This window comes from Ranitomeya imitator, chromosome 4, assembly GCF_032444005.1.
Source record: "Ranitomeya imitator isolate aRanImi1 chromosome 4, aRanImi1.pri, whole genome shotgun sequence".
NCBI classification, from domain to species: domain Eukaryota; kingdom Metazoa; phylum Chordata; class Amphibia; order Anura; family Dendrobatidae; genus Ranitomeya; species Ranitomeya imitator.
Genome location: NC_091285.1, coordinates 676,603,728 through 676,615,752, shown reverse-complemented (window position 1 = coordinate 676,615,752; position 12,025 = coordinate 676,603,728). Strand labels below are relative to the sequence as shown.

Below are 12,025 nucleotides of genomic sequence, written 5' to 3'. Positions count from 1 at the left end.
AGTTAGGGTTGAGCTAAAATTAGGGCTGGGGCTAGGAATAGGGTTGGGCTAAAGTTAGGATTGAGCTAAAATTTGGGTTGGAGCTATGGTTAAAGTTGGGCTCAATTAGAGTTGAGCTAAAATTAGGGTTGGGGCTAGGGTTAAGGTTGGGGCTAGGGTTAAGGTTGGGCTAAAATTAGGGTTGGGCTAGGGTTAGAGTTGGGATTAGGGTTAGGGTTTGGTTTGTTGGTTTGTGGTTAGGGTTATATTTAGCATAGGGATGAGGGTTAGTGGTGTGTTGGGTTTAGGGTTGTGTTTAGGGTTATGGTTAGGGTTGGGATTAGGGTTAGGGGTGTGTTGGGATTAGAGTTAGAATTATAATTGGAGAGTTCCGCTGTTTAGGTACATCAAAGGGTCTCCAAATGTGACATGGTGACACCATTGACTCCAGCCAGTTTTCCGTTCAAAAAGTCAAACAGTGCTCCCTCCTCTCTGAGCCCTGCTATGCGCCCAAACACTGGCTTTACCCCACACACGGGGTATTGGCATACTCAGGAGAAATTGCACAACCAATTTTATGGTCCATTTTCTCCTGATACCCTTGTGAAAATAAAAAAATTGGTTCCAAATTAAATTTTTTGCGAAAAAAGTTAAATGTTATTTTTTTCCTTCTGCATTGTTCTAGTTCTTGTGAAGCACCTGAAGAAACAAACTTCTTTAATGTGGTTTTGCACTCCTTTCGGGGTGAGTTTTTACAATGGTGTCACTTTTGGGTATCTTCTGTCATATTGATCTCCCAAACTCACATCAAATGTGAGGTGGTCCCTAAAAAAATGGTTTTGTAAGTTGTTGTTGTAGAAATGAGAAATCACTGGTCAACTTTTATCCCTTATACCGTCCTAACAAAAAAATATGACGTTTCCAAAATTGTACTGAAGTAAAGTTAACATGTGTGAAATGTTATTTATTAACTATTTTGTGTGACACCACTCTCTGATTTAAGGGAACAAAAATGTAAAGTTTGAAAAGTGCAAAATTGTCGAAATTTTTGCCAAATTTCCATTTTTTTCATAAATAAACGCAAGTTATATCAAAGAAATTTTACCACTAACATGAAGTACAATATGTCCCTAAAATTCAGTCTCTGAATCAATGGGATACATTGAAGCATTCTAGAGCTATAACTTCATAAAGTGTCAGTGATTAGAATTGTAAAAATTGGCTTGGTCATTAAGTACCAAATTGGCTCTGTCACTAAGGAGTTAAGAGATTGACAGACTCCATGTATGGTAGGCTAACCACTGGTACTGAGAAAAGGGGTAGCTATATTGTCACTGACTTTTTTTAATGTCAGTTATTTGTTGAGTTGTGAGTTATTTGTTTCTTATTCTCACTGTAACAGATGAAATGAAACAATTGAGATGCAAAAATTTAAATTTTTCATTTGGTTGCATAATAATTCTGCACCCAAAGATATTTTTCTAAAAAAACACAAAACCTCACTTCTACTTTCTTACACATTCAGGTTTCAGGTTTCTTAACTTTTTGGGTTGACTATTACAGCAGTGAAGTTGTTCAATAATAAAATGATCAAAAACACAAATTGCTTATGGACTGTGCACACAGTCTCTTATTTTGAGAACATCCAACTCTTTGGCATTGGCAATCATATTCTGTGGATTTCGGAACAGAATAAATGAGGAGGGTGACTAGCAATGATATAGTTAATGATAAACTTGTAAGTTATGAATAAGACACTCCTCTTGAGGAATAACAAATTTAATATGCATTTCAAGTAATCCATAATGCATGAAGTAAAGACTTACCTTCCATATCGCAATTTCCTGCCTTGAGGTCAAGCAATGTTCTTACATCTTTCAATATCCTATCATAATTCATACTTAGATTTGAGTCAAGTGTATTTTCTATGTCCAGAAGGACCACATGATAAACAATGATGCCGCCTGATCTAAAATAAAAAAAAAAAACAGAACAATGGATGATTTGCACAGAGCAAGGATTAATCATTGGTGTCAGGAAATAGGAAAAATGTCTTGTTGTCCCAATTGCACTTCTGTAACTTTCCACTGCATCTGCTGACACAAAAGCAAATCCCTATGGCAGACATAAGCTGTGGGCTTTCTGACTCCCCTCCTCACACTGCCCGCCACCTCTGTGTAATCCTATACTCCTTTCCCCCTCCCTCAGGAATGCTTTTGTTTGCAGCCATGCGTCTTCTGAGTTGTGTGAGAATTAGTCATGATGAATAATTCAACCTCAGGTGGTGTCAGAGGTATGAAAGTTATATATTGGAATGTGCAACAATAGGGCTACACACCCATGCATTTTCTAAGCGCAGCGCCTAGCAGAAACAGAGAAATGGATTACTGCTTAATAGGGGCTCATAATCGTGTTTATATTTAAATGAACCCCCATGTCATGCTGATCATAATCATATCTTTGTATTTCTTCTACGAGGTTCATGCGCCAAGTTATGGTTAGAGATTTCTTTTCATAAGTTTGAAAAATGGGAGTATTCAGCCTCCAAGTGAGTTCACCACCTTGGCTTTTGGCACAGGCATAAGATAGTGAGACTACATTTTTCACTAGCTTTTGTCCAGGAGACTAGCTGAGAGACGCTCTGTAATGCATCTTGATGTATTGCCCCTCCCCCGCACTTCACGGTCTGCTATGAAATGATATGAAAGAACTGTAAGTCTATTGTCATCTTCTTTCCCCTTTATTTTTGTAATTGTCTGTATATACGATGCTTGTCTCCTTTTATAATATCTTGTTATACTTTTGTAAACACTGCCTACCTTTTGGAGTAAAACATAAAATTACTAGCTTTGCTTCTCCTTGCTCTATAACGTACTGTCACATTCACTGAAGTAAATTACGCTCCTAATTGGGTTGGTTCCTGACCCATTATTAAGTCAGGAATAGAAGCTGGTGGCAGTCGGAAATGTCCTGAGCCATTGGGAAAACTGGTAGCAACGGACGGCATTGATAATTATTGTACCTGCCTGAGTGGGAGTCGTTATATCGCCCTCGCTGCAGTGTGCCCATTAACCAGTACATAGTAAGACAGCCTATCTGGTGACTAATTATCCTAGGTGCATTACCCTGTCTGACCTGAGGGTAATGGGAGCGCCAGAGAGCTGCAAGTTCCAAATCAGAACTGGGAAGTGGGATATAGATAAATCCCCTTCAGAAAAGAATTGGGGCCAACCAAATAACCCCGATTCATGACATATTGGTGGCAGCAGTGGGATAATCAAAAATATTCCCCCTGTGATTCATGACATATTGGTGGAAGCGGTGAGATGATTAAAATATTCCCCCTGTGATTCATGACAACTGGGGGAAACATTTTTTTAAAGTTGACAAGGATGCCAAAATGTATGTGTCAGTAAGGAAGTTTGGACAAAAAATTGAACACCTATTTACTTTAATTAGTGATGACAAATGTCAAGATTCTCTAGTTTCATTGTCAAGAGCGAGCTGTTGCAAGTATGTAATTTGTATGCCTCTGGACACATTTTGACTAGATGTTCATGGTCTTGCTCAATTCACTTGTGCATTACATTACATCCTTGAGTACTGAAAGAGTTAGCAGAGTAAATTGCAGAACCACTAGCCAGAATCTGGGAAAATTTCTGGAGAACAGGAGATGTCTCAGAAGACTAGAGAAGGGCAATTGTTGTCACTATCCTCAAAAAAGGAAAGAAGATGGAACCAGGAAATTACAGGCCAGTGAGCTTTACTTCAATACCTGGAAAGATAATTGAAGAAATTATTAAACAGCATGTATGTAAGTACTTAGATAAGAGTACAGTAATTAACCACAGCCAGAATGGATTTGTAGAAAACAAGTCATGCCAGACTAATCTAATCTAATTTCCTTCTATGATGGAATCACTGACTGGGTGGATCAGGGAAATGTGGTAGATAGAGTATATCTCGACTTCAGCAAAGCATTTCATAAAGTATCTCATACTATCCTTATTGAAACACATTACCAAATATGGGATTGATAAGGCTATGTTTAGATTAATGCATAACTGGCTCAGTAATCATACTCAAAGGGTGGTAATAAATGGTTGCACATCCATTTGGAAGAGAGTTTCAATTGGGGTACCACAAGGCTCTTCCTTGGCCCCAGTGTGATTAAACATTTTTGTAATTGATGTAGATAAGGAAACTGAAGGTAAACTAATCAAATTTGCAGATGATGCAAAGCTAAGAGGGATAGCTAACACTAGAGAAGACAGATAAAGGATTCAGAAGGATCTAGATGAGCTTGAACACTTAGCAGCAATTAATAGAATGTTATTTAACAGGGAAAAATGCATGATTCTATAACTGGGCAAGGAAAATGAAAATTACATCTACAGAATGGGAGGTATAGAACTTAGCAACGGCACATGTGATAAAGACTTGGGTATACTAATAGATCACAGACTGCAAATGAGTCAATAGTTTGTTTCGTCATCAAAAAAGGCAAATGCAGTTCAGGATGTATTAAGAGAAGCATAGAATCTAGATCACGTGAAGTAATTATCCCCCTCTAGTTCTCCTTGGTTAGGCCTCATCTGGAATACTGTGTCCAGGTCTGGGTACCACATTTTAAATAAGACATTAAAAAGCTGGAGCAAAATTGGAGAAGAGCTACCAGGATGGTGAGCGGACTAAAAACTATGTCCGACGAGGAACAATTAAAGGATCTTTTTAGCTTGCAAAAAAGAAGGCTAAGAAGAGACTTAATAGTTGTCTACAAATATCTGAAGTGATGTCACAATGTAAAGGGATCATCCTTATTCTCATTTGTACATTGAAACACAAGAAGCAATGGAATGAAACTGAAATGGAGAAGATACAGATCAGACATTAGAAAAAACTTTTTGACAGTGAGTGATCAATGAGTGGAACAGGTTGCTGCGACAGGTGGTGAGTTCTTCTTCAATGGATGTCATCAAACAGAGGTTGAACAGATATCTGTCTGAGATGGTTTAGTGAATCCTGCAATAAGCAGGGAATTGGACACGATGACACTGGAGGTCTCTTTCAACTCCAACATTCTATGATTGTAGGCCAGGCACGTCTAGTTGGAACGTGGTCAGAAGTATGCAAATCAGATACTTGCAGTCACATGACTTCTCACGCTTGCCAGTAAAACAAGAGGATCCTGACAGTTACATGAGTATACATGATCAGCAAGAAGAATTTGAGGATTTAATAGTAAAAAGAAATGCTGAATGATGTACCCTGCTTCAAGGATTTGTTCATCTTGGTACCAGGAAACTTTAACATTGAAAGCATTTACCTGTAGAGAGGACAAAACATACATGTAAAAAATGTAACCTTTTATCAATTCTGCAGCTCATATTTTGTGATCTTTTACCTCATCTTTAATTTTTTTCCCAACATCATCATAATCTGCAGTTTGAAACTCAAAAATGTCATTTTGATCCAACATGTCCACGGCTGGGCTAAAAAACACAGGAGATTTACTTAGTGCAATGACTAAACATGGAAGAGATTTTCCTGAAGTTTACAAATATGCTTGATGTTATCTCATTGAAGGAGTTGTCAAGTATTAGGAAATCTCTCATTTTTCATGTTTGTCCCCATTAAAACAAAAACATTAATACTCACCTCCCGTGCCGGCGCTATTGCAGACGTGTCCCTGAGATTGGTATGACATGTGAGCACCGATTAGGCCCAGGGCTCCCATGTCATAACATTCTCCTGTGAGCCCCAGGAATACGAGTGATGACTCCACTGAAACGACACGTGCGCAGGGCAAACACTCAGTTTGAGTGGACAACCCCTTTAAGAGACGTGGAGCCAAAGTTTCTCTGGTGTGTAGTGAATATGTTGTACTTGCAAGAGTGTAACATGGAGATCCTGAACCCCAGTGAAAAATTTGTAATAGGATTACCCTACTGCAACATGCCTACTCAGACAATAGGGTTTAAGTGAAACTGCTATCTCTGCACACTCTGTAGCTACATATCTTTTTACGTATAAATGAAAAAGACTAGTGACTTGGTAATTCTATTGGGCAGAAATTATTAGTCCCAAAACTTTTAGTCTATAATGCATGGACAAATTTTACAAATGACAGTCTAAAAGGCTCAACTTGCCTACATTGCATAGTTCATTCGAATAGAACAATTAATAGAGAACAACGTCATGGTAAGAAGAATGGAAAGAACAAAGCAAAGAGGAAGACTAGCAATCCAATGGCTTGATACTATCACTATAAAGGTGCAGAAGACCCTTGTGGACCTATCTTTGCGTGCACAAGATCAACCTTCCTAAAGAGCATTCATCCATCAAGTCGCCATGGCTCAAGATCAAGCTAAAGTCTCCCAGCCATTTTGGTCACTGAAGATGATAGAATTAATGCACCGCTAATCAACTTTGGTTCAAGTTTCATGAGCTTTTCGGGTCTCTGCCCACTCTATCATGGGGTCCTATTGTCACTCTTGGTATCTCCTTCCCCTTTTTTTGCCCTTTCTTAGGACCTCTTGGAGTTTTTTGAAGAGGGGTTTATTTTTTGAGTATCTGATCTTATACTTTATGTGTGCTCCCTGGTATAAATTTTAATTGATTAGTCCTGTACGTCACTCTTGTTATAGACTTATTGATCCATATTTGAGGATTATAATTGTCTACATGTAGCTAGCTCTCTTTCAGTTATGACATTTCTTTATGGGTTCTTGAAAGACAGTAGGACGTACTGTATTTAGTGACAATGTTAGAATCTTATACATGGGTTCCCTGTTGTCTGGAGGAAGTCGGAGATGTAATCTATATCCCCTTTGTCCTCCGGGTTACTTAGGTGATGTTGGATTAGGTAACAAATCAGTTGTACCTAGCACATGTTCCAGATGTGACGTGTGTGTGTCACCAATCATGTTGTGTGTTTCAGGTCCCAAAAACGCATGTCAAACTTCGGATGCGTGGCTCGTGATCCAGAAGTGACGTCACTCGCCACGGGCTGTGGGAAACTGGCGACAATCCTGCCCGGTAAATATAAATTGGGTTATCTCCCTTCTAATATGGCAGCATTTATCTCTTAAACCGCATATAGGCAATGATTGATTGCACAAATGGGATGAGGAGCCACACTCTTCAGTACCGTGCCCGTTAAGAATCTTTGAGATTTAGCACATCTGGAGATCCGGTCCAAGGGACCTGCATTCACCTAGGTTATTCAACATTTGGACATAGCTGCGCTGCCCATCAGAGTGGGTGAGAACGTTCCTTTCACTTTACTATTTACCGCTACCTATCCTCCACTAACGTCTTTGTCATTTTAACCATAGTGCTGTGTGAAAAAGCATTTCCCCTGTTCCTGATTTCCTATTCCTTTGCATGTTTGTCACACACTTAAATGTTTCAGATAATAAAAAAAAAGGTAATTATTAGACAAACATAACACAAGTAAACATAACATGCAGTTTATAAAATGAAGGTCTATATTATTATGAGAAAAGGAAATCCAAACCTACAGGGCCCTGTGTGAAAAACCGATTGCCCACCACCCTTAAAACATAAATTAACTGTGGTTTATCACATCTTTGGGAAGCTGAGTTCAAATTCTCAAGCCACACGCAGGCCTGATTACTGCCACACCAGTTCTCAATCAAGATATCACTTAAATAGGACCTGCCTGACAAAGTGAAGTAGACCAAAAGGTTCTGAAAAGCTAGACATTATGCTGTGATCCAAAGATATTCTGGAACAAATGAGAAACAAAGTAATTGAGATCTATCAATCAGGGAAAAGTTATAAAGCCAATTCTCAAGCTTTGGGACTCCAGTGAACCACAGTGTGAGTCATTACCAACAAATGGTGAAAATATGGGTCAGTGGTGAACTTTTCCAGTACTGGCCAGTAGACCAAAATTACCCTAAGAGTGCAGCGATGACTCATCCAAAAAGATAAATAAAACATGAGCACTACTGGAAGGGTGCACAGGTAGGTTCCCACACCATGTCACATCAATATAAAGAGAACCTGGCACTCAACTTAAGTATAGGAAGCTCAGTATTTATTGTGTAGTACCAATAAACGTTACGGTCTAAGGCGACCTTCTTCTGTAACGTACTTATAGACTTGGAAAAAACAGTAGTGGTGATCAGATTAAATCCTGATCCATTATGCTTCTTACTACTGGTAGAGCATCCAACAAGAAGGATGGAAAATAAACTGCTCACTGTGGGTCCGGGGTATGACGCGGAGTCCACTGCTTGTCAGTACGGTGGACTCCGCATCATACCCCAGACCCGCAGTGAGCAGTTTATTTTCCATCTTTCTTGTTGGATGCTCTACCAGTAGCATCCAACTGGCATCCAAGAGGTAATTTGCAAATTCAATTTCTAGGAGGAGCAGGCATGGAGTATAAGCCTCCTCACTCTGATATGCCAGGCCTGGCTTTTCACTCTCTGCAAGTAGAAACGTTACCCTCTAGACCACACTTTCAAAGATGAAAGTTAGAAGAGTAAACTTGGGGTAGAGACTGATCAAGAAAGGGATGCTTGGAGAATTGAGATTACGGGCACACGGGATCTTTAAAAAGGATTAGAGGTTGTAACTAACAACACGTTACAGTAAAACACAACGTCGATTGACGTACCTCACTTTAGTGATTTCCACACCGATGTATCCTGGAACATCAGCATAGACAGCAGCCACCTGCATCAAGAACAAAAATATGGGAAACATTGATGTTTATAAAAAATAAATAAAATTAATGGATTCTTGGCTCATGTTTTATGATTCCTTACCTCTTTTTTAAAATCACTCTCAAATGCTTTATATTCAGTAGTTTCTTTGTTACCTAAATTTTCATTAAAAATCTTATTTGGAAATGTCAGCGTCACATTCACACTTGCTTCAACTGTTTCCCCTACAAGATGCAATAATAATAATTATTAAAGGAAAACCGATGTAGATGAGTTGTCAGATGCAGAAAGGTTGGGGTTATAACTGTGTTTTCATGTAGGACTGTGCATATTGTGCTTTATTACTCTGTCCATTACCTGTAATATGATGCTGGGGCTGATTCTTGCATCCAACCTATGTTAGTGCTGGATAATAAAAACTAATTTATTTCTAATTGTTTTTCGTATATTCTTCCTATGACGTGGGGCGAGTAGTGTAGCCTGAGGCTTCAAATGCTTTTGAGAAAATTTAGAAACAAAATGGGAATTTACGGTGGACGGATACTAGGGTGAGCCTTCCACACGACCCCCGAATGACAGTTTGTGGTTCTACCCTCTCTCTTGTCTCATAAATTCATAGCCTCGGGGAAACATAATATTCTGACAAGTCACACATCCAACCTTTACCACCACCTTCAACACACTTGACAAATGTATCTCAAATCTGCTCCTTCCTTTGTTAGTGGTTTCTTCCATCAACTTCCTGTAGACTACTGTGAATACTGCTTCCCTGTGGTCCATTATTTACCACTCTTACACCTTCCAAATGGTCGTAAATTCTGGTGCCTGGTCATTCAAACCCTATAAACCTTTTTCCCTTCTGCCAATACATTCGTTGTCTACCCTTTGCCTAAATAATCCAGTTGAAAATATTAATATTGACTTAGGTACCTGTCTATAAACCATCCCCTCCTTACATCTCTGGTATAATCTCTCATTAGATCCTCACGCGTGATCTAAAGTCCATCTCTGACCTTATCTTCTGATATCTCTTCTCACGTGATCCCCTTCTCCCCTCACCTGTTATCTCTGTCCCCCATCCTTGTACATTGTGAGCTCTTACAGGCAGAGATCCAGTTTGTCTCTCCCTTAGTTTGTGTTTATTGTACATGTTGTTCTTTTCTAAAACTAGTGTTCCTTTGTGAGTCCGAGACATAACTTTTAATATGTGCATAAGAATGAAAAGCAATCGGACACACTACGTATAACAACAACATTCCTGAGGAAGACACGCCGAAACGCGCGTAGGGGCGACAGGTCGGGGTCCACACTTATCTAAAAATGTAGGTATTTGCCTTTGTACTGCACAGCACTTTTTCTTTTGACACAGCAGGCACTTTAAAACTTTCTTATGTATATATATCCTTACTCTCCATCTCAATTGAGCATGCCACATGCGGCTATGGAGACCTTGAATTGTTAAATACACCTTATAAATTTCACTGCACTGATGCATCTGTGTCTTTCCTGCTGCTATTGCTTTTTATTTGCAGAAGCATTAACCCTTAATCAACTTATCATGCTATGCGTTAACAATATGCAGCACAGGTATTTATCTCTATTTTGTGTGCAATTACCTGGCATTTTCTTTTGGCTATACCTTCATTTTATTGCTCCATAGTTTGTTCTGCATTTTTGGTAGTGCTACTTTGTTAAAACGATTTTAATTTTATTTATACTAATAAAAGAATGTTTTATATGGTTTAATATACTCTTTTGTCCCTCTCATTAATTTCATATATTGGGTTGGGACCCCAGGTGTGGAACATATCGATAGAGTTTTGATATTGTATTTATTGCTGTAACATCCTTTTGGAAACCTTTGTGTATAACTTTTAATATGTGCATAAGAATTAAAAGTAATCGGTCACACTACATATAACAACCCAAGACAATACTAGGTAGTTAAAAATAGAGTTAGTTACTAAGTATTAACACTACAGCCAAAGGGCCTTCAAAGGAGTCATAAAAATACCCCCTAGGTTGCCTTTTAAAACCATAAGCTGGATCCAAGAAGTATGGTTTCTCCTTGCGGAGAGTGACATGATAAGAGTTCTAGTCCTCTTCCTCTCTGAAGAGACAATTTGCATATTTCCCAGAGGAGCATTGCGGCTTTAAGTCTCCTCACCTCGACATGCTTATCATGTCAATCTCCGCAAGGAGAAACCACACTTCTTGGATTCCGGTCAGACGCCTCTCAATCAGCCAAACCAGATCTCCACTTTGCACTGATGAGGGGCAGTACCCCGAAACACAGTGTCTGCAAATTGAGATTCTGGTTTGGCTATTATCCTAAGTCATGTGACAAGGCTCGTTAAAGGGTCAACATTGACTATTAGGATTGCTACTTCCAATAGGTGGTGTCACGGTAATGCAAAAACCATAGCTGATGGATTTTTGCACATCTGACCATGGTCCTGAAAGTACATGGCAGCTGTAAACCCCCTCTCTTCCCCCCCCTCCCCCCTGAATACAACAAACCAGCCCTATGGCAGACACTGGGTAACTTGAAGCTAGTGTGTGAGCAGGGTGTGGCTTTAAACTGCAGGTGACCAATCCTGCAAAGCCACCTGTTGTCCCTCCCTTCTCAGTCAGGATTTCTTTTGTCTACAGAGTCTTGGAAGGTAAATATCTTTGACCTTGGTGAATATCATTAACCAGCCCTTTAGTGATGTCACGAGGTTGCAGTTTTTAAGTTTCTGCACTTCACCCAGCATTCAGTCTTAGTCTGAGTTTTTTGCCTGAGGAGCTGTACTATGCACTGGGACATCTGGGCGCTACCTGCCAGCATGGTTTGCCTGCAATGATCTGAGAACATGTGAGTTTTACCTTTTCTCATTTAATCCTGTTATGTTATAATTACCTTGTACATATATTCAATTGTCTCTTTTGTAACATCCTTGTAATATTTTTTTATAAACACTGCCTTATCTTTCGGAGTAAAATATCTAAATTACTAGTTTCGTTCTCCTGTTCTAAAATGTACCCTAAGTCTTCTGAAGGGAATTACGCTAGTGTTTTGGGTTAGCTTCGGACATGTTTAATCGAAGCTGGTGGCAACATACCTTGTTCTGGGTATTTGGGAGTCATTGTAGTGACGGCGGCGTTGATAATTATTGTTCCTGCCTGAGTGAGAGTAGTTATATCGCCTCGCTGCAGCGTGCCCAATAGCCAGTACATAGCAGGCAGCCTTTCTGGTGACTAATTACCTTAGGTGCAGTACCTAATCTGACCTGAGGGTCAGGGGGGCGGCAGAGAGCTGCAAGTTCAGGCAGAACTGTAAAGCGGGATATACATAAATCACTACA

At 39.5% G+C, this 12,025-nt stretch overlaps 1 protein-coding gene across 1 annotated transcript in view; it reads right to left on the bottom strand.

Annotated features, from left to right (window-relative positions):
* Window positions 1–12,025, bottom strand: part of LOC138674352 (mucin-17-like) — a 122,535-nt gene that overhangs the window by 79,704 nt on the left and 30,806 nt on the right. The window contains exons 3-7 of the mRNA XM_069762207.1: window positions 8,781–8,902; window positions 8,630–8,688; window positions 5,384–5,471; window positions 5,247–5,305; window positions 1,806–1,948 (exon numbers count right to left, since the gene is read on the bottom strand). Coding sequence (XP_069618308.1) covers window positions 1,806–1,948; window positions 5,247–5,305; window positions 5,384–5,458 — 277 coding nt within the window. The 5' untranslated portion in view covers window positions 5,459–5,471; window positions 8,630–8,688; window positions 8,781–8,902. The remainder of the gene's footprint in view (window positions 1–1,805; window positions 1,949–5,246; window positions 5,306–5,383; window positions 5,472–8,629; window positions 8,689–8,780; window positions 8,903–12,025) is intronic.